The 26,557-nt window shown below is 57.9% G+C and overlaps 1 protein-coding gene across 6 annotated transcripts in view; it reads right to left on the minus strand.

The window, feature by feature from the left end:
• Evl (Enah/Vasp-like) overlaps nucleotides 1-26,557 on the minus strand; it is a 143,694-nt gene that overhangs the window by 13,482 nt on the left and 103,655 nt on the right. For all 6 annotated transcript variants that reach the window (XM_027946713.2, XM_027946714.2, XM_071607546.1 and 3 more), the window contains 2 exons: nucleotides 25,826-26,003; nucleotides 1,900-1,963 (listed from right to left, as the gene is read on the minus strand). In XM_027946713.2, coding sequence (XP_027802514.2) covers nucleotides 1,900-1,963; nucleotides 25,826-26,003 — 242 coding nt within the window. The remainder of the gene's footprint in view (nucleotides 1-1,899; nucleotides 1,964-25,825; nucleotides 26,004-26,557) is intronic.

Here is a 26,557-nt window from a genome sequence, read left to right on the forward strand (position 1 = left end):
ACCACGTTATATGGACCTCCGTGGGAACTGACATCTCGTGGCAGAGTGGCCTCAGGGTGCTCTCAAAGGCTGGCTGAGTGAGGACAGTGACCCACAAATACATGCACAGAATCCAGGGACTGAGATGGTGGCACAGGAAGGGCCTTCTGGAATCATTTAGGGACAGCAGCAATGCTGCACCTGCGTGGAGAGAACTCCAAACGCAGGCACAAGGTCGGGTGCTCTGGGGCCAGCTCCAGACTGGTCTCTGTCACATGAGGAAGGACCAGGGCAGCGTGGGTCCGGGGACCATGGCCAGCATTCTCGGTGTGTGGCGAACTCGTGGGACTCTGGCTGTGGAGGCTGAGGGAGCACTGTGCGGAAGATGAAGACAGGCGCCTCGTCCGGGCAGGGAGCTTTCTGGCTCCGTCCGTGACTCATACGATTTTGTGACCACGGGCAAGTTGTTTCCCTTTCCTGGACCCCAAGTGCTTGTCTGTTAAGCAAGTACGCAGCCACCTGCCCTGGGCCCTTGTAAGGGGCATGCCTGATGCCAACAAAAGGAAGCAAAAGCCCCCCGGGCATCGAAGGTATGTGAGGAGCCCCAGTGGCACCCCCGGGCCTCTCCACCCACTGCCAGAGCATCACCCAAACCCCTGCCACCTCCGCAGACCCACATGCTCAGAAACCAGAGCAAAATAAAGATATCCAAAAAATATTTAAAAATTGGGTCTGAAGTTATGATAGTATTTGCATGAAAATGAGTTTCCTGTGCTTGGAGTCACTGCCTCACTGTGTGGGCCCCAGGAAGTCATCTCTCCCTGGGCCACCAAGGTCTGGAATGACCCCCCAGTGGGCGGAAGGTCTCTGCCTCTGGTGTTTGGCTTCTGCGGTTCAGACTCAGGCTGGCCCTGGTCTGAGGACAGCCCCCTGCAGCCCACGGCCAAGCCTCCCTTTGGCTTGGGCCTTGGGTCAGAGGGGGCAGTGTTGCTGGTGTTTGAACAGTGCTGGGGGTCAGCTGGGGGATCTGGGCAGCAGCCACCTGCCCCTGTGCACTCTCCCTCCCTCCTGTCCTGCTGGGGCACCCTGCCGGCCCTCCTCTGGGGGCTGTGCTGCAATCAGACCTGCCTGTCTGCCCTGTTCTCTAGAGCCTCTGCTGACCTGAGCCATCCCCCTCCGGGATTCACTGCCTATCTGGGAAACAGCAACGCAGAAACAAACCCCCTGGGAGGTGTGAGGACTAAGACCTTCCCGGACCACCAAGAGCTGGACTCCTGAGGCTCTGGACTCCTGAGGCTCTGGAAGGCAGGCCTGCGGGTCTGTGGGTGTGGCTTGACAAAAATGAGCCTGTCACACCCACTCTGGGAAGCGTCTGCCCATCTGGTTCCTCACGTGCTGGAGGTGGGCTAAGCAAGGGTAATGCTGCCTGCCCAGGGTCATGATCACCACGTTGGAGACGGAGGCTCAGGATGGTTCACCCTAAGGCTCCCACTCCTAGGCACTGGGACAGGTCAGGGAATAGGAAGGCCTTGATATGAGAGCAGTTCCTGGCAATGTGACCCTGGGAAGCAACCCCACAGAGGGCCACTAAGACCTCTTCTCTGATCTCAGGACAGAGCACTGCCCTTCGTCCCCCTGGTGGGGGCTGATCACTCTTACCCCATGACCCTTGGGAGCTACCTCTCCACAGGCAAGTCCCCCAGGTCAAAACTACCTCTTGGTGCCCTTGGGAAGGTGGAAGTAAGTGACAGATGGGCAGCGGGTGGGTCCTGCCAGGCTATTAGCAGGGTTGTGTAATGAAGGCCAGCGGCCTCCCTGTAAAACACCCGGGCTCCCGCATCCTTCTGCACGGTGTCCTCGCTCACTAAAGGACGCTCCTAGCACTACCTGGGAGGCTGGCCGCTGCTGGGTGTGGGTTACCTTCTCTGGATGTCCATCTCCTCAGGAGAGGGGCCATTCTGCACCTGACGCTGGGTGGAGGGGCCTGTGGGGCAGAGAAGCACAGAGCAGAGTGGTCAGTGGAGGCAAGAGACCCACCAACAGCCCGACCGCGCCCCTCTGCTCCTCCTGCCACAGAGGGATGGCCCTGGCCTCCGGACAGAGTGCAGCTCTTGCACCTGCACCACGCACTGATACTGCTGTCACCCCCTCTCTCCCTTCTCGGGGCTCCTCCCTCTCAGCCATACACAGGATCTGACTCAAATGGAAGGTGGGGCCCCTGACACTGAAGGCAACGTCCTCAAGCTGAGTGAAGCCCAGGGCCAAACCGAACCGGGGGCCTGAGGGCGGAGCCTGGCCTGCCCAGCACAGGCTCTACTGCACGTGGGTAGGTCCTACCTATTGTCCTGCCTCGTGTCTCTTCTCTTTTAAAAGGTTGCCTCACCCTCCAAAGATGGATTTTTTTAAAAAATATTTATTTATTTATTTCTATTTATTTTTTTTTAGGTGGACAAATATCCCCATTTTTATGTGGTGCTGAGGATCGAACCCAGGGCCTCATGCATGCCAGGTGAGCGCGCTACCACTTGAGCCACATCCCCAACCCAAAAATGGAATTTTTGAAGCAAAAAGTTTCTCCCAATTTCCATTAAAGCTGGCTTTGAATAAAACCTGTTATTTTCTGCCAATTGGACTCTAGATTAATTTGTGAGCAGTAAGGAGTTTGTCGCCTGCTCCTTCGCCAGCCGCAGTGTGGACAGCAACAGATCCAGACTTCCACCTGGTTAAAAACTGTCCCTTTTAGCTGCTGACCCCCCTTTTGCCTTCAGATGACACTTGCTGCTTCTGCTTCCTTAACTGCCACGTCCCTCCTGATCCCCTTGGCACTGCCTCCAGCCTAAAATCACCAGCAGACTTGGAAGGGTCAGACCCAATATGCCTGTTTTATTCCACTTAATTGTTTTTTCTTTTGTGACAGTAGGGATGGAACCCAGGGCTGCTCTACTACTGAGCTTCATCCTCAACCCTTTTTGAATCTTATTTTGAGACAGGTTCTTGCTAAGTTACCCAAACTGACCTCAAACTTGTGATCCTCCTGTCTCAGCCTCCTGAGTTGCTGGGATTATAGGTGTGCGCCATCACACCAGCATTTTTGGGTAAAGGACTGACACAGAGAGGGTGGGTGTCAGAACCCCAGCTGGAACTGGGGGCAGAGCCTAGGTCCTCTGTGCCCAAGGCTACCCTGCTGCCAGCAGCAGGAGTCTGGAACAGCTGGGGGGAGCAGGGTCTTGCTATCACTCTTGTGCTCAGGGCTGACTTGAAGCCTCCAGGGCCGCATCCGACCTGGGCCCCAAAGGCAGGAGCCAGGACCAGGCGAGGCCTGTGGGGGAACCTCGTGGTCAGAAGAGGACTGCTGCTGGGAGTGCGTTCAGGTCCCTGTGCCACAGTCAAGACAGAGTCCAGGCTCAGCCAGCCTGGGAATGAGCCGACTGTGCCTTCTCTGCCAGCTGAGACAATGACTGGGGGAGGGACTCTGGGCAAGTGGCTTTGTTTCCACCCTTGAATGAGATGGCACAACAAGAGGGCCCCAATATCAACAGTGATGTGGGGGACACCTCAGCCTTCCGGGTCACAGAGGCCAGGGTCCGTGTGCTCCTTCCCACCCTGTTCTTAGGAACATGAGCAATGAATAGGTGAACAGCTCTAGAGCAACGTCCCGGTTGAATCCTAGTTCTCACAGCCATGAAGACTGCTCCCTCACAGACCTGGGACAGCTGAAGAACCAGGCCCAGCATGGTCAGGTCACTTACTAGCAGTCTTACGTACATCAAGTGGCAGAGCAAGGCAAAGGTACCCACAAATGCCACCCTGTGTCATAGGTTCAGTCTCACTGTGTGTCAGTGGAGACCAGCGTGAAGACTGAGGTGCAGGGTTCACAGGTCCCAGGAGAGCCAGGAGCTGCTCTTGGCTGGTGTCCACAGTGGACTGGTGTCCCTGCCCCTTCCCTCATCCTGGCCGAGGCAGAAGGTTTTGAGATGCCCCAGCCTCACATGCTGGGACTCTGCTGTTAGCCTAGCCCAGGCCCAGGGCTCTGCTGGGACAGTGGATCTCTGTCTTGTTCTGGGACCTGGTCTCGGCAGCTGGGCCCGCCCCTGAGTCGGACTCTGTCCTTCTCCTGGGGCTGAGCTCCTGTCCTGGCAACCTGTGCAGCCTTAGTCAGGCCTGGTTCCCTCCTTGGACCCAGGCCTGGATGCCTGGGCTCCCCTCACTGCTGCAAGTTCCTCTGTGTCTGTTGACCGGGTCACTATGACCGGTTCCCCTCCTGTCAGGACCCTGGATGGCAGACAGTGTGCACAGTGGTCTGTTGTGGTCATGCACTTTGGATTCCTCATGAGGCCTGCTGGCCTGAGCTGCCCCGCATTGCTTCAGCAAATGCCTCTCTGGAGGGCAGGGGAAGGCAGACAGGAGCCCGTCCCCCAGGGCACCATGACCCTGTGCTTAAGACACACTTCAAACGTGAGATCTCCGGTCCCCTCTGTCTCCTGGTCCCTCCCACTGGCCCAGTGGTCCCATGGTAGGTCAGGGCAGAGGGACAGGGAGAAGAGTGACTCCTTCAGGGCAGCTGCTGGCACTTGGGAAGCTTCAGGCAACAGCCCACTGCAGAGAAAGAGCTGCGTCCTGGGCAGGAGCAGGTGCCCGTGGGACAGTGCCAGGTATTAGATGCCCAGATGTCCTGGTGCTAAGCTAACCTCCCTGCAGGATGTGGCCAGAGGCCAGGGTGGAGGACACATGGAGTCACCTCTTGTCTCCTGAGCTGAGCTGGGATCCTGCAGAATCCAGGGGGAGAAGGTGCCCTGATGCTCCTTCCTGGCCTCCCACAGCTCAGAAGTCAGCGTCTCATTGGTGCCGCCTGAGTCACGGCCTCTCCGTCCACCCCAGCTGTCTCAGCCTCTCCCTCCTGGACGTGCGCCCAATGGATTTACTGGGCTCTGCCTCTACTCCCCACCCTCTCTCTACTTGCTTTCTACAGTGGCGCTGCAGCCTAAGCCACCTCTGGAGCACACAGACCCAACCCTTGCTAGGTCTCTGAATGAGTCAGGGCTCCTCAGGCTTGGCCTCACCCGTGACTGCTTCTGGACAAGGCGAACCTGCGTCCTTCCACTAGCCGACCCCGCAGTGCTCCCCACCTGAGTGTTCTGTGGACTACTCGATCCCTCTGCCGAGGCTCCCAGGCCCAGCCCGACAGTCACCTCTGCCCGAGGACCCCAGTCCCAGTCTCCTTGCTTCACCTCACCCGTGTGCTTCTCCCACAGAGCTCACAACTTTCTGGTCATATCTCAGTGACAGGGGTTGTCCTCTTTCCAGCCCCAGACCTCGGGCTCCTCAAGGACACAGGGCACTCAGCTCAGGCCTGGCGGGCCTCCCACGCTGTGTGTTCTACTGTGCTGAGCTGTGAAGGTGAGTGGGAAGGCACGGCCACCAACTCTGGGGGACAAAGCAGGTGGGGGCTGGGCAGGAGTGGCCTGAGTGAAAACAGCCTAAGAGGCTCCTCAGAACTACAGGCCAAGGGGGGAGGAGGGGTGGGACCTTCAAGAGGCGGGTGGCCTCTGGCTCCCTCTCGTGGAACCCGAGCGTCATCCGGGTGAGTCCAGCCTGGGGGGCTCACACTCATGCCCTTCTGCTTCCATCACGGACGGTGCAGCAAGAAGGCCCCTGCCAAGTGCCAGGCCCCTGGTTCTGGACGTCCTGGCCTCCAGACAGTGGGCCAGTGAATCCCTACTCATTATGGGTTGCCCAGCCTCGGGTGTTCTGGTACAGAGACACAAATGGACGAAGACACAGGGCCCCACGTTCATGCTTGTTCAGAGGAGGCTGACCCGGGGCAGCTGTGGGTCTAACCGTTCCCTACCAAAAGGGGCCCAGCGCTGGGCCAGGCTGCGGGGCTGCCGACCAGCTCCGTCACGTGCTGTGCTCCAGTGTCTGCCAGACGCATCTCTGGCCTTGCACACAGCCGTGTGGGCCTGGGGTCACCCCTGTGCTCAGCACTTGTGGTGCTTCTCCTCTGTACAGCAGGCACGTGGTGGACACTCATCTGAGGGCCACCTCCTAATGGCCTTGTTCCCAGAAGGCACCAGGCGGGGCTGGTGGTGGGAGGGAGGGCACCTGGCCTGAGCTCTGCCCCCACCATGCACTACGTGCCCTACACGATCTCCTGCATCCTCACCTACAAGGTGGGGTACACACTGTTGTGATTTGGATATGAAATGTCCCCCAAAAGCTCCTGGGACTTGCCCAAAGCCTGGGACTCGAGATACTGGCCTCAGTGTCCCAAGCTTGTCAAATGTGGAAGCTGAACTTGCCACGCGGCAGGGGCCTGGCCAGCCCCTGGTGACAAGACAACGCTTACCCTCCTCTCCCTCCGGCAAGTTTCGCCAAAGTCAAAACAAAGAGCTTGTTTGCACCACTGACAAATGAAGGGAGAGGGGGATTTCAGGTGGAGCAACAAGCACTGGCCAGAGCAGGTGGCTGTGCCTCCCTGGTGTCACCCAGCTCCAGCCTGCAGCAGGCAGAGCTGCACACAAAGAGCTGTGTGGGGACAGAGGCCGAGCCACGGTGACGCGCCCAGGCTCTGCTGCCCCACGCCCTCGTGGACCACCAGCCTTCCTGGGGAGCCGCTGCTGTCCTGGAGGCCCACTGCCCAGCTTCAGGGGGACTTCCCTCAGACACCCACACCTCCTAAACAGTGGGACTGAGGGGCGCCTTTCATCCTGGAGGCCACGAGGTGGGGCACGCGGGGAACATAACCAAGAGGGGAGAGCGAGGCAGGGAGAGGCACTAGGCAGCTCCACAAGAGGGACGTCAGCAATGGCGTCCTCGTCACCTCCTCAGGCCGCTCTGGGCAGCAGCAGCTCCAGCCTGAAGGCCAGACAGGCTGGACAGGCTCTCCCGCCTTGCCTGCTCATTCAGGGTCACCCAGAGCGACCAACGACTCTGCTCCTGCTAGCTTTGCCGAAAGTGGGTCATGCTAACAGGTGCCTGGGCCCTCTCCAGGGACCAGGGGTTGCCACTGGGTTGTAACCGCTGACCTTTCAGTGGGGCTGCGCAGAGCCCTACGGTGACTTTTGAAGTTGGAGGACAGAAGCTTCTCCCCAGATCACGCCAACACCTCATCTCATTTTCCCCCTGCTTTGCCTTTGGCCCTGGATTGGATCCAGGGGCTCTCCTCTGAGCGACACCCAGCCCTTTCCATTTTTATCTTGAGACAGGTCTCAGTTGCTGAGGCCGGCCTCGACCTTGCCATCCTGCCTCAGCCTCCTGAGTCTCAGGGGTCACAGGCGTGCACCACCACGTCCGACAACACCACGTGTCCCAGGAAGGGCAGGCGGGACGCACATGTGCAGGCCAACGGTCACTCCACCTCAGTCCTCCTCTCCCCACGCTGTAAGCCCCCTGCTTCTTTTCCCATAAACACCCGATTCCTACCCTCGGGAGACGGATTCGAGACTTCTCTCCATCTCTCCACCTTGTGAAGAGAACGCTTTCTCTTTGGCAGAGTTCAGTTTCTGTGACTGGCCTGCTGCCCAGAACCATGTGGGCCTGGTCTGCGACACACTTGGTGCTCACACGGCACCTTCTCAGAGGCTGTCACAGCACCAGCCTCTGACAGGAAGATCTGATCACGGATTCCAACGAGAGGTCATCACCTGCCCGTGTCCCGGGAGGGGTGGGGAGACAGGGGGGCAGGAGGCTGGGCCCACTGTCAGCCACTGCTCAGGGAGAGTGAGCGGATGCAGGCGACACTCCTGCCCACCCCTCGCCCTCACAGCCAGGCAGAGGCACCCAGGCCGGACGCGGGTCATCAGGTGCAGAGGCCTGTAACCCTGCAGACAGGAAGGGGCTCGGGCCACCCCCAGTCTGGCCAACTCTCCAGGACACCTCCACACTCCCTGCGCTCACCAGCTCTTGGGGCACAGTCACTGATGGAAGGAAAGATGGGCCTCAGGGAAACCGTCTCAGGGTCTCCGACCAATGGCTGACAATAGAGCAGGCGACAAGTTCTGAGAGACAATAACAGGAGTCCCGTGACCCTAGAGGGCTCTCAGAGCCAGAGCAGTAGCAGCTGAGCAGGGGACTGAGCCTTGCAGCCCTGGAGTACACAGAGGGTGAGGGGCTGCAGGTAGCCAGCAGGGGTGGCAGGAGGAAGCAGTGGGATGGAGGGCAAGGGGACTCACGTTCCTCAGGTTTTGGCCAGACGAAGTACCAGGCCCTGTGCAGAGGCTTCCAAAGGACACCTGGGCACCCTCACCCCCTCCCAGGACTCCTAGGCACCCTGATGTCCCTCTCAGGACACCTGTGACACTCCCCTCCCAGGACATCTGTGCACCCTCACACCCCTCCCAGGACATCTGTGCACCCTGACACCCCTCCCAGGACACCTGCACACTCTGACAGTCCTCCTAGGACACCTACACACCCTCACGTCCCTCCCAGGACACATGTGCACCCTGACACTCCTCCCAGGACACCTGCGCACCCTCACGCCCCTCCCAGGATACCTGTACAATCTCACGCCCCTCCCAGGACACCTGCACACTCTGACAGTCCTCCCAGGACACCTGTGCACCCTCACGCCCCTCTCAGGACACCTGTGCACCCTCACGCCCCTCCCAGGACACCTGTAACCCTGACATTCCTCCCAGGACACCTGTGCACCCTCACGCCCCTCCCAGGACACCTGTAACCCTGACACTCCTCCCAGGACACCTGCGCACCCTCACGCCCCTCCCAGGATACCTGTACAATCTCACGCCCCTCCCAGGACACCTGTGTACCCTCACGCCCCTCTCAGGACACCTGTGCACCCTCACGCCCCTCCCAGGACACCTGTGCACCCTCACGCCCCTCCCAGGACACCTGTAACCCTGACACTCCTCCCAGGACACCTGTGCACCCTCACGCCCCTCCCAGGACACCTGCGCACCCTCACGCCCCTCCCAGGATACCTGTACAATCTCACGCCCCTCCCAGGACACCTGTGTACCCTCACGCCCCTCTCAGGACACCTGTGCACCCTCACGCCCCTCCCAGGACACCTGGGCACCCTGCCACCCCTCCCAGGACACCTGCGCACCCTCACGCCCCTCCCAGGACACCTGGGCACCCTGACACTCCTCCCAGGACACCTGTGTACCCTGACACCCCTCCCAGGACACCTGTGCACCCTGACACTCCTCCTAGGACACCTGTGTACCCTGACACTCCTCCCAGGACACCTGGGCACCCTCACGCCCCTCCCAGGACACCTGGTCACCCTCACCCCCTCCCAGGACACCTGCGCACCCTTATGCCCTTCCCAGGTCACCTGGGCACCCTCACGCCCCTCCCAGGACACCTGGTCACCCTCACCCCCTCCCAGGACACCTGCGCACCCTTATGCCCTTCCCAGGTCACCTGGGCACCCTCACGCCCCTCCCAGGACACCTGGGCACCCTCACCCCCTCCCAGGACACCTGGGCACCCTCATGCCCCTCCCAGGACACCTGGGCACCCTCATGCCCCTCCCAGGACACCTGCGCACCCTTATGCCCTTCCCAGGACACCTGGTCACCCTCACCCCCTCCCAGGACACCTGGTCACCCTCACGCCCCTCCCAGGACACCTGGGCACCCTCATGCCCCTCCCAGGACACCTGGGCACCCTCACGCCCCTCCCAGGACACCTGCACACCCTTACGCCCCTCGCAGGACACCTGGGCACCCTGACACCCCTCCCTGAGCTGTGCTGTGAACTCCAGGGTCTCCCTGGAGACCTGGGGGCTGAAGCGAGGCCCCTGGTGGGTCAAGAGTAGAGCTGGGTTTAACCCCAGGAACAGAGGACTGTGAAGCTCATGCCCGCTGAGCCACCTGACTGCAGGGACAGAGCAAATAGGAGGAGGAGATGGAAAGGGCAAGAAGACGGGGAGAAGGCACAGGAGAGGAGGGAGCTGCAGCCGTGGAAGGCGCAGGAGGGCTCCGCCTGGAGCATCCCGGCCAAGTCCTTTCCTGGACATGCATGAGGCCTACCGTGGCCTCCCTGCCTCTGTGCTCCGGCCTCGTGGTGCCTGGGAGAGATGGGCCAGGAGAAGGTGTTGCTGGGCCCAGCTGTTCTCATGGACAGCTCTGCTGACACCTATCTGGCCAGGGCTGCGCGCAGAGGCCTATCAGGACCACAGGGGTGGCTGCGCAGGCTGGCCTGGTGGGACCTGTGCTCTGTCCCCCTGTTCCTCCTTCTTGCCTTCCAGCCCCTGCTCAGCCCTGGACAGCCTCAGGGTGATCTCTGTGGAGCTCTACCACTCAGTAGGCAGGTGCTGCCCCTCTAGACCCCTTTCTCATAAAGGAGAAGGAGGGAACCAAGGACCAAGAAGCTCCTGTCTCTACAATAAAGAAGGACAGAGAGGAAATTTGCCAAATTGGTTGCAGTGGCTCCGTGGAATCGCGGGATTCTCCCTTGTTTGGACTTGTGTGTGAGCAGCACCCACTGCCTTTGGATGAACAGGTGGCCAGAGTCCCTGTGGAGACACTCCTCTGGGACCCACCCCCTGAGGGGTGTGCATGCAGGAGGCAGGAACCACAGGCTCCTTGGGGGCCCTGCGTTTGGTTTGCGCAGCCTGGGCGGGCAGATTAGGGGAGGTGCTGCTGACACCTCCTGGGAAGCCCTCCTGCCGCCCCCACACACATCCAGCTCTGGACGCCAGCCCCCAGCTCCTCTGGGACAGAGGGACAGGTTTAGTTTCCAGTTCATCTCTGCAGGAAAGGCATCCCTTGGCCTCCCGAGAAGAGGGAACCTGAGATCCCAGGAGTGTCAGAGACAAAGGATCCAGCACCTGCTCCTGGCGCTTGATGGAATTTCTGGCTGGGGAACGGCAGCCACCTGGTCTGAGCTGGCCGAGGCCCAGGCTCTCCCTGGTAGTGCCCTCCTCTGGGCTCTCTCCGTCCCGCCTCATGGGTGCCATTCCTCGAGCAAGAAGGCTGGTGTCCACGAGGGATGGAGTCGTGACCCAGGTCTGAGCCCCGGCATGGCCACTACCCTTAGAGTTGCCTGGCCAAGGCCACACAGGAAATGGCAGCAGAGCTGGGACGGGTGCCCAGGAGGATCGAACCCAGCAGGGCTCTGCCCCCCACACTGAGCACACTATGCTCCACCTGCTAAACACGCAGCCCGCCTGTCTAGGAAACCGAGATGGCTACTGTCCCCACATGGGGTCCCTGACGGACCCTTCCCCAGCTTGCTTAAGGAACTGAGCGTTCCAGTCTCTCTCGCCTCGTCCTCCCACATGAGCCCAGGCTCACAGTGGCCGATAAGCCCCACACAGGTCACCAGTGCCAGCTGACATGCCATCCCTGGAACTCCAGCCACAGATCCTCATACCTGAGCCCCAGCCCTGGGCTAGGCAGTGACAGCCCAGCTCCTTGGCACCTGAGGGGTGACACTAGGCCCCAGGGCTCAGGCTGTAGAACACCTGCGGGGCAGAAGGCATCCCTAGGAGCAATACCCATCTGTCCTTGCAATTGTGCTCCAAAGTGGCATGGGACAGAGGAAAGGCCTTCTTCTAACTCTAACAAGTGATGGCGTGAAGCCTGGTGCCCCTTGGGTACCAGTTGGAAGCACCCCTTCCCTGGCCCCTGCCCCCGACTCCTTGCAAGGAGGGATCCTGATGCCCAGGACAGGGCAGGGGCTTGCCAAGGTCACGCCCACACCAGGGCAACACAGGGCTGGGACCCAGCCTCTGGCAGCCGGGCTGGAGCAGCCCACAGGCAGAGTCCCACTTGGGCTGCCCCTCAGGGGACCACTCAGGCATAGTCCCACTCAGGGGGGGTGCCTTCCTTTCCTAATAAGCATGTTTCAGAACCTGGAACAAGTCTGGAAATGAACCTGAAACAGAATCAACCACATTAACAATCTTTCACCCCTTATGGTCTATACAGCATCTTTAGCACTTCTGGCCAGGAACCTGCCCCAGTCGTCCAGTGTGGGGCTTACTAGCCCTTCTTTCTAGGTAGGGAAACAGAGCTTGGAACAGGTGAGCAGCTCCCCCAAAGTGGCTCATGTCTTCAGCCAGCAGAGCAGCCAGCTAGACCCCGGCCTCCAGATGCCCAGCCACGGCGCTGCTTCTACCCCGCCACTCCTGCAAGGACGTCACTGTAAGCCCTCCAGCTGGCAGTGACAGATACTCATGCCAATGCCCAGCGCTCCTGCCCCTGTCCCCCACCCCAGGAGCAGGTGGAAGTAAAAGGAGAGGCCCCGGGCAGCAGGGAGGAGAGGGAGGAGCTCTCGTCACCTACAGGTCACTCTGCAAAGCACGGTGCAGTCACAGTGGCAGAAGCAGAAACAGTGGAGGGTCCACTCCCTGCTGACCATTACGAGCAGGGCTCTGCGGCACAATCCGCGAGGCGCCTCTCGCATCCTGGCCACTTACCTGTCCTTCCTCAGCGCCTGGCTGGTGCAGTGGTAACTGATATGTTGTCCAGCCGCCCACGGGCTTCACCATGTCAATCTTTAATGAAGCTCCCAGCTAACCTATCAGCACCCTCCTGTCCACCTGACTCCAGCAAGCTCCAAGGCCCCGAGGGCTTTCTGGGCCTGTAGGCTCACCACAGTCCTCCCACCGTGGCTCTCCTCATACCTGTGGCTGATGGGATGGGACAAGTGACCAGGAAGTGAGCTGCTAGGCACCAGGTGGCTTCGAGCCTGCTCTCCTGCCCTCTGCAGGCCTCCTGGCTCTGGGCTTCCTTTGCTCACCGTCACATCTGCTCTTTCCTAACCCATCTCCCACTTTCCTTTTCAGCCCAACCAGCTGCCTGCACAACATCACCCCTCCAGCATACCTGGGGGCCATCCTGCCCTACTTCCCTGGGCCCACCACTGGGCAGCACAACCCTATGCCCAGCCATGCCACAGGCTCAGTGACGTCATGCCTGTATCTTCTGCATGGCAGGCTGGTCCGCATGCCCCTGACTGGCCAAGTCCTGGTACTGGCAGAGCTGGTCTCTGCTGCGGCTGGTCCCCAGAGCCTGTGCTCACGGGTTAGAGAGGAAGAAGCGCGGCTCTCCCCGCTCCTCCTGGGCCAGGAGTGTGTGGTGCCCCCTGGTTGCCTGGGAAATTCATACTTTGGGACTGAGGCCTCCTAAATGCCTACCGCCTGGCCTAGTCTCCTAAAAGCCCTGCTGGCCTCCTCTGCTCTGAGCACGGGGACTAGAGGACTGAGCGGAGTGCTGGTCTTTCAGGCACTCTTCGCCCTTCCTGGCAGCGCCAGGTGAAAGCCCACGCCCAGGCCTGAGCCCACGCCTCAAACCTCACCTACCCTCCTCCCACACGCGCCCCTGCGAGTGGCACCAGGTCCCTGTGCCATTGTGTGGTTTGCTTCCTCTCTTTGTACCACTCTTTCTCCTCTCCAACTGGCACACCTGGATCTACCCTTTAGGACCCGGATCAGGTGTGCCCGGCGCGGGGCTCTCCAGGGGTCCTCACCTCGGCCTGTCTCTGTGTCTCTGCTCTAGGCTCCCCCAGGCCTTGTTCTTTCCTTGTCTGGCATATGACACCCTCGATGGACAAGTCCTTCTTCTCCACCTGGCTGTGCGCTCCATGAACACAGGGCCCATATCCTATTCACCCTCGTGAGCTGGTGTAAAGCCCAGAAGAGCTGCTCAGTAATCATCCACTGCCACCATGCTAGGCCCCGGGGACCACGGTGGGTGTGAGCTGCTCTCCTAAGAGAGGAGAGACGGCAACAGGAGAAGACATTACACACAAGAAGAAAACGCCACTGAGGGAAAGGACTGGAGAGGCATGTGAGGCCTCAGGGGCAGGCTCTCGGGGAGGTTGTATTTAAGCAGAGACCCAGTGGGGGAGGGAGGGCATATGAGGTATTTGGAGGAAAGGCCCTGCTAGGCAGAAGGGACACTAAGTGTATGGTCCCTGAGTCAGGAGCTTGCTTGGCACGTTTGGGGAAGGTGAGGAGGCCGGGGGACTGCAGTGGGTGGGTGAGGTAGAGTGGGGAGGAAGCCAGCATAGAAGGACAGCCAGGGGCCAGACAGGGTGCTACGCCTGTCATCCCAGCTACTTGGAGGCTGAGGCAGAGGGATCGCAAGTTGTTTTTTTGGTTTTGAAAGGATTCCCGTTTTTAATTTTTTTTGTACCAGGAATTGAACTCCAGGGGCGCTGAACCACTGAGCCATATCCCCAGCCTATTTTGTATTTTATTTAGAGACAGGGTCTCACTGAGTTGCTCAGTGCCTTGCTGAGTAGCTGAAGCTGGCTTTGAACTCAAGGAGGATTGCAAGTTTGGGACAAGCCTGGGCAACTTAGGGAGACCCTGGCTCAAAAAATGAAGTAAGTTAAACAAGTAAGTAAATAAATACCTGGCTGGGATGTAGCTCGGTGACGGAGCACTCGCCTAGCATGTGCGGGGTCCTGCCTTCAATCCCAAGACCACACATACATACAAAATGGAAGCAAGCTGGCCAGCACAGGTGGGGCCCCGCGGGCTTATGGATGTGGATTCATTCCGAGTGAGACTGGAGCTGTGGGAGCTCCGAGCAAGGACTGAATTGGTCGGAGCCGCGGCTGTGTGTAGGAGAGGCGGCAGGGGCAGGCTCTGGGCAGCAGGTGGAGCGCGTGGCGGCTGTAAGCACCCACTGGTCTGTGGAGGCAGGCAGGCCTCCTGCCCACACCTGTCCACTTTAGAAACTGAAAGCTGCATCCCACCGGCAGCACTTGGTTTCTGGGCCTGGGTCAGTTACTTACTGATGTATTTGAGCTGCTCTCATGCTACATGAGCTAACGTTGACAGAAGGCTACCCGTGAAATTTTTTCTTTTTTCTTTTACCCTTCCTCCCTCCCTCCTTCCTTCTCTTCTTTCTTTCTTTCAATTCAGGGCACCAAAAATTATCCAGGCTGGCTTTGAACTTGCAATCCTCCTGCCTCAGTTTCCTGAGTAGCTGGGATTACAGGTAAGCACCACTCAGGAAATTATCATTCTTACGAAAGAGACTACACACTACGTGAGAAAATAGAAAATGACCATTAGCAGATTCTTCACTGACTTTAGAAGACATGGGCATTTGCTTCTAAATATGGGCAACAGTCAAGGAGGGCTATGGCTTGGATGTGCAGGCTGGCAGCCTGGTCCTGGAATGGGAACCAGGAGACCTGGGCTGTAGGCCACCTGGGGGCTCTTATTAGAGTGACCTCCGGTAAGTGGCTTAGCTGCTGTGAGCCTCCTAAAGTCCCCTGACAATCTCGGGGATGCTGTGAAAACCCAGGGAGCCTGGGCCTCACAAAGGGCACGGAGAGTCGCGACTCAGCCCCGAGGTGTCACTCCAGAGATGCGCTGGGGGTGGGAGCGCAGGACGATGTCTTGGGACCAGGGTCTCCAGGAACAACACGGCCTGCCTTCTCATGTGCTTCCCAGAGTACAGGCCACACCCCAGCCATCTTATCATGGCAGCTTTGAGGAGGTTGAGATGACCACATGAAAGATGAAGAAACCAAGGCTTTTCCAGCCTTTACAGCCGCTCCACGTGACAGCCAGGAATGGCATGGTCACCTGCCTACAGTCTGTGCTCTGTCTGTCAATCACTTGTGCTGGCCACAGGTGGTGGGCCCTAGCTGGCTCTCACCGACCCTCCCGCTGGTGTGGCCCCGACTGGGCGTGGGAGTCCAGGCTGTACCGATGGAAGTCGTTTTGCGAAGCCTGGAGGCAATCTTGCCATTGGGGTCAGGGAGATAACCCTGGGGCTGGCAGAAGGAGAAGGACGTCAACTGCAGTCGAGTGGACAGCCTCCTAAAGGGTGACAGTGGCTGTGGTGGAATGCTCAGAATTCAGGCCCCACAAGGGACATGTCACACTGTCAAGTGCAGAGGGAACCTTACACAAGTGGCACAACCAGGGCAGGTGGGAGCACTGCTGTCCCAAGGCGTAGATGCTCCGCAGACCTTGATTGGAGCACAGACTGCCCATATCTGCGCCTTCGGCCACGCTGCTGGTCAGACCTCACTGAGGGCCCCAGCCCCCCAGGCCAGGCCGCTGCCCTCAGAGCTCTCCCAGCTGCTCTTTGCAGGGGCTGAGGTAACCTATGCAGGAGTTTTAAAGAGGGACTTCAGATTGTTAAAGTAACTTTCAGTGACAAATAACTTTTACACACGGTCTCATACTGTCCTCAGGACACCCCTGTGACCCATTCTAAGATGGAGAAACGCCTGTCCCAGGGCACATCCTCAGCATGCTGGTGCCGGAACCCAGACAGTCCAAGGCCGCGCGGGATGCTCCTGCAGCACGCACCTCAGGACGCGCGTTCCTCCAGGCAGCTGGCGGGAAGGTGGCCCTCCGTCTGGGGCGTTGCTTAGCAGGCCAAGGTGACGGGTGCGATGTCTGTGTGAGACAATTCCATTGGCCATGTCCCTCAATCACAGATAGCACCCCTCACCTTGAGCCCAGTTTCACAGGCGGTGCTGCTGCCGGTCAGGAACTTCCTCTTGGTCTGCAGAGCAGGGTGTGGGGCAGGTGGCCTTGGGTCTGCAAGGTGCACAGGATATGGGAGGGACAGGCGAGTCCACTCCCTCACACTCCATCCCTGCTGGACATGGTTCTCTCCCTAGGATGCGGGACACTGACGTGGGAAGTCAGCGGTGTGCTCACAGCTGAGAAGGGTCCACATAGCAATGCTAAGGATGAGCAGAGGCCACCAGGACACAGGCCAGGGACCTGCCAGGGCAGGTGGAGCACTGCTGCTCCAAGGCAAGCAGAAGACTAAGACCAGACTCCGACTCACAGGCCAGCTTCTTCCCACTGACTCGGTGAGCTCGTGGAGGGCTGGACTTTCCCAGGGCAGGTGTCTTCCTTACCCAGAGGTCTTGGCCAAGCTGCTGCTACTGCTAGTTGTACCACTGGCCACACCACAGCCCTTCACATCTGTGCTGTGCTGTGTGCCCCAGAACCTTCTGTACACATCATCTCCCTGCCTCTCCCACTTCACAGATGAGGAAACCGAGGCCCAGGAAAGGGTCCAGAGTCCCTACCACGTACCTAAGCAGCACAACCAGGCCTAGCCCCAGGTGTCCTCAGTGGGCACCACAGAGAAGGGCCGCTAGCTTGGTCAAGACTGGAGGACAATCAGCATTCCATGTCCCAGTAAGGACACTGAGGTGGCTGAGGGAGGTCACACAGCCAAGGAATGGAGGGGCCAGGACAAGGGCCCAGTCCAGGAGAATAGAACCTGGAGTCTCTGCCAGGGGCTGCTGAGTTCCAGAAGGTGGGAAAGCCAGGGCAGCTCAGGGCAGACCTCCTGGTCAGCTGTCCCTCTGTGCTGAGAGGCAGAGGGGATGAGACTGCACAAACCTGCCACCTACAGGACCAGCAGGCGGGGGACACTGACACCAAAGAGGTGCCCGCAGGAAGGATACTAAACGTGGAGCAATGAATGTGCAGAGGCTGCGGGTGCTGGCCATGCTGCCCCACAGAGGGCAGCAACGTGGACTGGGTGTAGCTGGGCTCTCTGCAGCACATGGCCCTCCAAAGCCCTCGGTGAGGCCAGCAGCCCTCGCTTCCCCTCCTGCCACCAGGGAGGCGGCTCCAGAGTCAACACCCCGAGATCCTCCCCACCCTCACATCTGCCTGTCAGCATAGCTCAGCAGGGGCTGGACTACGTGCGGAAGGACCATGTTCCTTTTTCACGTCACTGTAGCGACTCAGTCCAGGAACCCTTTCTCTAGCAGGTGACCAGACTCCTGCTGAACGAAGACCGGCGGTGTTGCTGTTATTATTAGTGTTTTTCAAGTCATAAGCAGCTAATCCCCATCATGATGGGGGCTTTGCAAGGGTTACAGACGCCCAGGAAAACATGTGGGTGAGGATGGAAGAGGCAGGCTTCGAGGGCTTGCTGGGAGCAGGGGACGTCTTCCTGGGGAGAGTGTGGAGAGCAGCAGATTCTCCAGGATGTCCACTAATGAACCCGAGGCCAGCTCACCAATCAGGAAGCAGGGCCCCTGAGCTAACTCAAGCTTCAGGACCGTGTTTTCCACATCAATAAACCAATCTGTCAAACATGGGGAAAGGAGCAGCCAGAGGTAGGCATCTGAGTGGCAAAGCAAAGGGATGGTTGAGGGTGTGGCAGGGAGAGGGAGACCTGAACGGCAGCCATCACGCATAGCAACGTCCTCTGGGCTGCCGGACGCTCAGGCAGCCAGGCCCGTCTCCCAGCCCAGCGCCTCCTGGAATGGTCATGGCGGGTCTTGGAAGCTATGCTTATTGAGTAGCCATCATGTCAGGAAGGGGCTGAGCACTGCCTGAGTGTTCACCCTAGAGACGCGGTGCTGTTGCTACAGGGCTGGGGACGGGCACACAGACGTCGAGGAACTTCCTCAGCACAAGCGCGCACACACACACACACACACACACACTCACGTTCAGGAGTACGTGCATGCACACACATGCACATGCAGCGGCTGTACGCAGGGCACCCAGCTCCAGGCTTGGAGGAACACGGGGATGGCGTGCACGTGACTCGTGTCCTCATGAGCATATACTCATGCCCTCGACACCCCGCAGCTCAGGCTGGTGCTGTGGGTGTGCAGCGCTGTGATGGGTGCTGGGGTCTGACACTGCACAGGTCAGCCAGGCCCTGACGTTACCAGGTGGCAGGAGAGGCAGGGAGGCCCAGGAGCAGGGGGAAGGCGCTTCATCCTGCCCTGGGCCGAGGCCAAGGCTACAGAAGTCTTCTGGGCCAGATACCCACTGAGAGAAAAGCAAGCGCCCAAGCAAGAAGGACAAAGAAGTGGACAGCCAGTCAAGGGAAGTGCAGGAGCCAGGGACGTGTCAGGGCAAGGGGTGCCACGCTGGGGCCCAGGGCTGGGGATGCTGAGGAGCAGAGGAGGTAAGAAAGCATGCCAGGAGGGACCTCAGGAAGCCTGGCCCCAGCCCTCCCTAGACTCAGCTGGCTGTGTGGCCTCACCTCACCGCCTGCGTGGTGCTCACTGGGAACACGTAAGTAGGCACGCACATGCGCACACACAAGCGCGTGTCATCTGAAGGCTCCTGTGCACCTTCTAGGCACTTTTGGCAAGCTTCCTCTCTAAAAAAAAAAAAAAAAAAAAACACTCTGGGAATCTCAAGCTCCTTAGAATCCTGCCTCTTTGGCCCCTGTCATTTTTCACAGGAGGGCCATGGTGCCGGGATTGGTGGGCGCAGAGATTCTGGCTTGCACTGCCCTCTGAGGAGAGGAGAGGAGAGGAGAGGCGGGACTCCCAGACCCCTCTGAGCTTCAGGTGGTTCCAGATCTTTCAGCTCCTGGGCATCAGCCTCCGCGCTGTGCTGCAGGCTGTCGCTCTCAGAAGCCAGAGCCGGGGCAGCAAGACACCCCTTTGTGGCCTGCCAATATGCGTCCAGATGCTGGACACTGAAGGAGCAAGAAGCTCCTCTAGTGGAAGGAGAGTAGGGCGTGACACTAGTGTCTTTCCTCTGTGGCCACGTGGACAAGCACAGGTAGCAATAAAGCCGCTCCAAGTACATCAGACAGAGGACTTTGCCGCAGCGTGGTGACAGAGGCACATTCATCCTCTGCCCTGAGCTGGGACATGCCACAGGATTCTGCTCTGCTCCATTCATTGTCAAAGGAAATACAAGATCTGTTACTCACTGGAGGCCGTGCAGGCTCGGGAGTGGGCCACGGTGCTGAGGAGAGCGCAGGTGCAGGAGGTGGCTCTCCTCACAGTACCCCGTCAAGGCTGCCACTGAGATCTAGGGAAGCGCCCACCTCACCAGTAAACACAAGAGCCAACTGAAGAGCTGGGGCTGGGGCTCAGTGGCAGAGCGCTTGCCTAGCACATGTGAGGCACTGGGTCCACTCCTCAGCTCCTCATTAAAAAAAAATAAAGATATGTGTCCATCTACAACTTAAAAAGAAGAAGAAGAAAGCAAACCAAAGCTTTCCGTTGTCTCATGTGTGCCAAGATTGATGGGAGTAGGATGCCTCATGCAAAGGCTGCAGGCAAGCGTCCCCCGTGCTGCACAGAACGTAAACTATGTCATTCATTCTAGAAGGCACTTGGTAGAACATTGAAAGTGTATATGTTGTCTGACTCGGAAACATGCCCTAGGACATAGTGGACCTGAAGAGGACAAGTGTGCAGAGACAAACAACTACAGGAATGCCCTCTGCATAGGGACGCCATCGTGATACACAGGGACAGCCAATGTGTTTGAAAGCAGAAAGTCCAGTCAGGGGCTGCGGTGCACAGGTGTAGTTCCTGCTCCTTGGGAGGCTAAGGCAGGAGGATTGCTTGGGCTTGGGTTTGAGGGCAGAGCTTGATGCCAGCCCGGGCAAGGTACTCTCAAGAAGGAAAAAAAAAAACAAGAAGAAAGCCAAGGCTGCTAATGTCAGGCGCATCTCTGCGTGGCATTCCATGAAGCCCCTGGCTGCACGGAGGGTGGGGTCCCCATTCCTGGGCACAGAAAGATAGGCCCTGTTCCTCTACAGCACAGCACTCTGCCACCCTACACACGGGCTTCTGTGGACACTGAGAGTGTGTCCTCCATTTAAGTCATTTATGACACCAACTACCAGGGTCTGTGCAGACCCCAGGGTCACGAGCTTGGTCCCATAGGACTGGCCCCCAGGAGACACTGATTCCAAGTAGTAGGTCCCCAGGCTGCTCTGGCAGATGGGCTCTGACACCTCCTCAGGTCTGAGTTTGCTATAACAACTCACATAACTCAAGGAGACCTCTAGTTACCAAAAGGGTGCAGATGAATGGCCAGATGAGGAGGTCCAGAGAGTGAGGTCCAGAAGACCCCAAGAACAGGGCTTCTGACCCTAGAGTGTGGGTGCCTCATCCTCCCAGCCTGCAGAGGTGCTCATCACCTCAGAAGCTTTCTGGCCCCTCTGCTTGGGGTTTCTAAGGAGGTCCCTCGGGTAGGTGTGACTGATGACACACTGGCATTGGGTGTTTGGCTCAGTCCCCAGCCCTTCTTCTTCCTTGAGGCCGTGGGGTAGGGTGGGACGTTCTAACTGTCATGGTTGGCTTCCTGAAGCAATCTAGGCTTCTAGCCACCAGTGCCTCACTAACTGACAAGACAACACCCTTTGGCTCCAGAAATTCCAAGGGTCTTAGAAGCTCCTGTGTCAGGAAGAGGGGGCTAAGACCAAACATCGTAACACAGGGTGCTTCCGTCACTCCTGCCGCCCAGGAACTTAGGTGGCTTTCTGTGCCAGGAGGTGGGCAGGGGCCCGACCTGCATCCCACCAGGTTTCAGCCGGTTGCAGGACAGTGTGGGTAGACCGTGGGGAAACTGTCCTCTCCAATTTCAATCCTGGATCCAAATTCATATAATATTTATTTAAACATTTTTGATTGTGAATTATTAGCCCATGGACTAAGCTGAATATTTTACTTAGCGATCTGGATCTTCAAATATCCACGTAAATTTTACCCATAATTTGTCAAAGTAACAGTCAAAGAGGATCATACAATGAGTAAACATCCCCGTGGACAGAAGGCCTGGGCGACACAGCGTGTGGGCTGCGTGCTCAGAACAAAGACCGGCTCCCTCAGGGCCTATGGCTGAAGAGAGACCCTGCTCCTGGGAGGTGCTTGGTCCCTCAGGAAGTGAGGAAGAGCCTCCCGTCAGGCTCCTGGCAGCGCCTGCAGGGGAACTAGCCTCTGTCCAGTCTAGACCATGTGCACCAACCCACGACCCATCAGGCAGGAAGGACCTGAAGAGGTCTAGCTCTAGTCCAAATCTCCCTTTCAAAGATGTGCCCGTCTAAGGCCCACAGAGAAGTGACGTGTCGCAGATGGAGCCGTGCCGTCGGTGCCGTCGTTCAACAGCACGCAGAGGAGCAGTCTCCCGAGACTCCGGACCATGAGCTGACGCTGAGAAGAGAAGGGACTGCAGGCGGGAGGGACCTGACCTGGGCGCTGGGCCTGGAAGGTGTGCTCCCAGCAGCAGAGGAGGAGCTTTCTGGAGCTGGATTCTGCACTTCAGCAACTGACAACTAGGCAGGCCACTCGCCCTGAGGCCAGTGAGGGGTAGAACGCTGCCAGAAGCCAGGCTCACTGTCCCACAGGAACCCTGGTCCTCGAGGTGAGGACTGCCAGGGGCCGTGGGCATGGCCCAGGAGCAGCAGCAGGAGGAGGAGCTGGGCGGCCTTCCCCTGACCACGGGGCCGCACAGGTACAGGGAAGCAGGGGATTTCAAACAAAGCCCTAACCTTCTGTCCCGCTGAAGATTCTGGCAGGCACAGCCGTTTTGGATCCTAGGACCCCACCTGAATGAGTGGTCACAGCAGCTGGCCCGCCCACCCACGGGAAATGCAAGCCAAGCAGTAAGTGCTTCAGAGTCTAAGGAAGTTTGTCCTTATCCCAAGAAGGCCTGCAGCTGCTGGGCTGGCCTCCCCAGGCCGCTTGGTTGGTGGGAGCCTGTCCTCAAGAAGGGTGGGGAAGGGGCACGTAGAGAAGTGTGCTGGCAGAAACAAAATCCAGGCTGCGGAGCGAAGGCCTCGCTGCCACTGCCATCGTCACCATCTCGCATTCCACGAGGCCAACAGGCCCCGAGTTCCACCCCAGCCTGTGCCCCAACCATGCCTGTCACACCTTGCCTTGTCACCCAGCACCCAGGAAAGCTGGGTTGCGTGGTCTGTTGTCATGCTCTGTAGAGTGGACCCGCTGTGGGGCCCAGGTGGCCATAGCTACAGGCCCGGAGCCAACGCCCACGAGGAGCTCAGGAGAGAGCGCCCTTGTCCCAGACGATCTCCGATGCCCATCTTTGTAGCAAAGGCCCAGGAAGCCAGAGACTGAGCCACTGAGACGTTCCTGAGTGCACAGCTGCCTGGGACCCGTGGAGCCCTGAGGCTGCTCCCATACTGCTGCCTTCCACAGGGAACTGAACCACCAGGGTCCTCGACGGCCATCTCTCTGGTCTGTTTCATTTTTACCGGATAAATTAGGTTCCCCAGGTTGGGCCTGAAGTTGAAGAACTCATTGCCATAGGAAGATAGATTTTGTGGTCACCAAGTAAAAATGTCATAAAACCAGATCTTTCCAGGGTCAAATGTCTGAGTGTCTCTTCCATGTAAGAAGTTAAGCAGCAGAAAAATTACTTCTTGTACCATTCCTATTCCAGAATAATGTTAGGCCTCCTGGCCAGCAGTGGGTTCACTGTGGAGAGGCAGAAAGGAGAGCCCACGGAAGTGTGGCCAGGGCCCCGGCAGCACACAGGTGGTAAACCACATGGGCCAGAGAGTTGTGGGTTGGAGTTCCAGCTAATGCTGTGGCTGTGGCTACAGGATGTCCCTGCCCTCTCTGCACTTCAGCTTCCTAGTCTGGAGAAAAACAGGGTGTTATCTGGGTGTCATCTGCCGCAGGCAGAGAGCACCAAATTTAAGACCTCGGTCCAGAGGCATCTGAGGAGTAGCCTTGGAAGGCCCGGGAGCCAGCGCGTGCCTGAGTGAGATTCCATGGTACAGGCAGAGGCATGGAGTGGGGGCGGGCAGGCACCACCTGGCCCTGCACCCTCTCCACGACTCTGGAAAGTGGGACTCAAGACCCCATGTTATAAACAACTGTATGATCCCACACATCTGCACACTGTAATCATATGAAGCCCCAAACACCACAAAGCTCTGCCAAGCGGAGGTGGACTTTGTATTGCCTCAGCCAGGCAAAGGTGCTCAGGACACTTTCCACCGGGTCAGGCAGCGGGTCCTGGGGTACACACTTGTAAAAGCCCATCAAGCTGTGTGCATCCCAACTGTTCTAAGGAGGCCACAGCCAGCCAAAAGAGAATGGACACCACGACTCCTCAAGAAGATTTCCAGTCAGGCCATGGTCAACCAACCACATCCAACACCTAACTTGGCTCTGATCTGCCCCAGCAGACGTTCATTCAACCCACAGCAGCACAGGAAGCCTGGGTTTTGCATCTGACTCACTACCTGACAAGGCTAAGTGACGTTCTCCTGGTGGGTCATGACCCTTATCTGGAAACAAGGGTGGGATTGCCTGATTTACTTATGATGCACTCAATTTAATAAAACAACTAGTAGTTTATTTAATTTAAGCACTTGTTTTGAAAGAAGAAGAATGTGACTAATTTAAGCCCCCACCCCCACCCTGCTCCATCCCGGGGCAGGGAGGTAAGTTCAGATCAGGAACACGAAACTCGGCTCACTCCACCACAAAGCTCAAGGCTCTTGAGTGAAAACAAGACAGTCTCATTAACACTTTTTTTTTTTTTTTTTGGTGCCTACAATGCTTCAGGCCTGCGCCCGCCACTCAACACTGCTGTATCTGTGAAGCTCCTTCCGACACACCCCAAGTTCTAGGCAGAAAACCTGCACACCTCTGGGCCTGCCTCGGCAGGGGGCACACTCTATAAGCACCTGCTTCGAGAGCTACCCCAGGAGGCATGCCCAACTCGGCCTTCATTAAGCTATAAAACTCGCCAAGGGTTCAACTGGGCGCAGAGCTCCACCACATCAGCCCAGGCGATACCAAGCGCCAGAAGCACCGCATCTCCCACTTCCCTCCTCAGTTCCCGTAGCAGCAGCAACAATAACGAAGGGTACTAATGCCAATAGTACTAATTTTGAGTGATAAAATGTGCCAAGCGGACTGCTAAGAGTTTACGAGCTAGCTTGTTCACAGGTAAAAACAACCCTATCTGTCCTGGTTTTACAGATAGGGACACCGAGGCACAGAATACCAAGTAAGTTGCCCTGGGATTCCTCAGAGAGCACGTGGCAGAACCAGACTCAGGTTCCTAACAACCAAGCTCGAGAGGGAGGACCTTAGATGATTGCAGGCCCTGTTGAGGCTATCCCAACGTCCGGCGAGGCCTCAGCCCTCCCTCTGAAGCTATTGTCACGTGTCCAGGGAAAGCCACACACGGTCTCGCATCCTTGCGTTACCTTCTCTGTGTGCCAGCTCTGCTCCACCGTCCGTGCCAGGCCCTCCCCTGTGCTGTCCTGCAGGGGCGCAGGGCTGTTCTCGGTACAGGTCCCGCCCTCCCAGTTTCCTTGCAGCCTCTTCCCTACCTGCCCCAGGCCCAGGCCTTCCTCAGCCCCTGTGCTGCAGCTCCTCTGCCTGGGACGCCCACGCACACCTGTCTGGAGAAGTCCTGACCCCTCACCACTCCAGCCTAGATGTCACCACTGCTGTTGAAGCCTCCCTCAGTGACCCACATGGGAAAAGTCACCCACTGCTGTTCGTCTGTTCCCCAAGTGTCCTGCATGTAGCCTTATTAGAGTACATACTGCAATTTCAGGTTTATGAACTCCCGGAGAGGTGCCTTGAGGGAGGAGTTCTTATCTCTTCTGCCCCACCAGTTTCTTGCACTCAGTAAGTATTTAGCAAATGTTTGTTAAACATATGGATAATTGAATTCAAGAATAAATTGTTGATTGTTCTCTCCCGTTCCTGTCAAAGATGTGCTCTAGAATATGGAAGTAGGATGGCCAACATAAGACAGATCTGGACATGCAGCTTTGGGAGCATGGAAGTACAAGCATGTATCTCACAGATGGCAAAAAGATACATGCACATCTGTAATCCCAGGCTCGGGAAGCTGAGGCAGGAGGATGGCAAGATCGAGGCCAGCCTCAGCAACTTACTGGGGCCTAAGCAACTTAGTGAGACTCTGTCTCAAAATAAAATATAAAAAGGGCTGGGGAGATGGCTCAGTGGGTTTAACCCCCAGCACCCCCCAAAATACCCTCTCATTCTTCCCTCCTTTACATAGTTAATATCTCTACACCTAGAGTCAGACCGCAAGTTTCTCTGAGGACTCACGTGACGTCACTCCATGGAGCAGCAGCACCAGGTACAGGAAGGACAAGAGGGGTCTCAGCACCAGGCTGAGGCCGAGCCCACTTACCTCCCTCCTGGGAATTCATGATGTTCAGGGCAAACAGCATGGCGTTGGAGAACGTGGTCGCCTCTTCCTTACTTGCAAAGTTCAAGCCGTAGACCTGGCGGGCGTCACGCCACTGGTGGAAGGTTGGCGTTGCCTGGTTGTACTTCAGCCCTTTCACGATGGAGTAGTTGATCACAACCTGGGGAGGAGGAGACGTGTTGTCAATGACACGCGGGTGACTGGAGGGAGCTGTAGGGTGCTAGGAGACCGTGTCCCCAGACCCAGGCACAGGAGAGGAGCTGAGTGGAGGATCGGGACAGCACACGTCAGGCCAGGTCTGTAGCACAGGAAGGGCTGAGCAGCTCTGTTCCAAGAAACACTTAAGCTGTGCCGCCAGCCCCAGAGGCAGGCCTGGGTCCTCAGGCCCTGCCCTTCACGGTGCCAAGCAAGGTGTGCACTGCACCTCTCTGGGGCTGTTTCTCCAGTTACAAAGCAGGGATGATGACCTTGGCTTTGCTGTCCCTGTGGGGTTGGTCTGAGGATCACCCTGCACTGGGTATATTATCTATGCCTAATTTGTGTCTTCTAGACATGGAGTGCCTTACGGGCACTCTCTTCTATAATTCATATTTCTCCTCCCATAGCCCTCTGCCTACTGTCGGGTACTTAGAAAGCATTAATGAGTAATTAGTTTAAAGGAGAATTTTGAAATGTTACAAAGATACACAGCATTGCTAATGAATTTATTATTAT

Source organism: Marmota flaviventris, chromosome 2 (genome assembly GCF_047511675.1).
Source record: "Marmota flaviventris isolate mMarFla1 chromosome 2, mMarFla1.hap1, whole genome shotgun sequence".
Taxonomy (NCBI): Eukaryota; Metazoa; Chordata; class Mammalia; order Rodentia; family Sciuridae; genus Marmota; species Marmota flaviventris.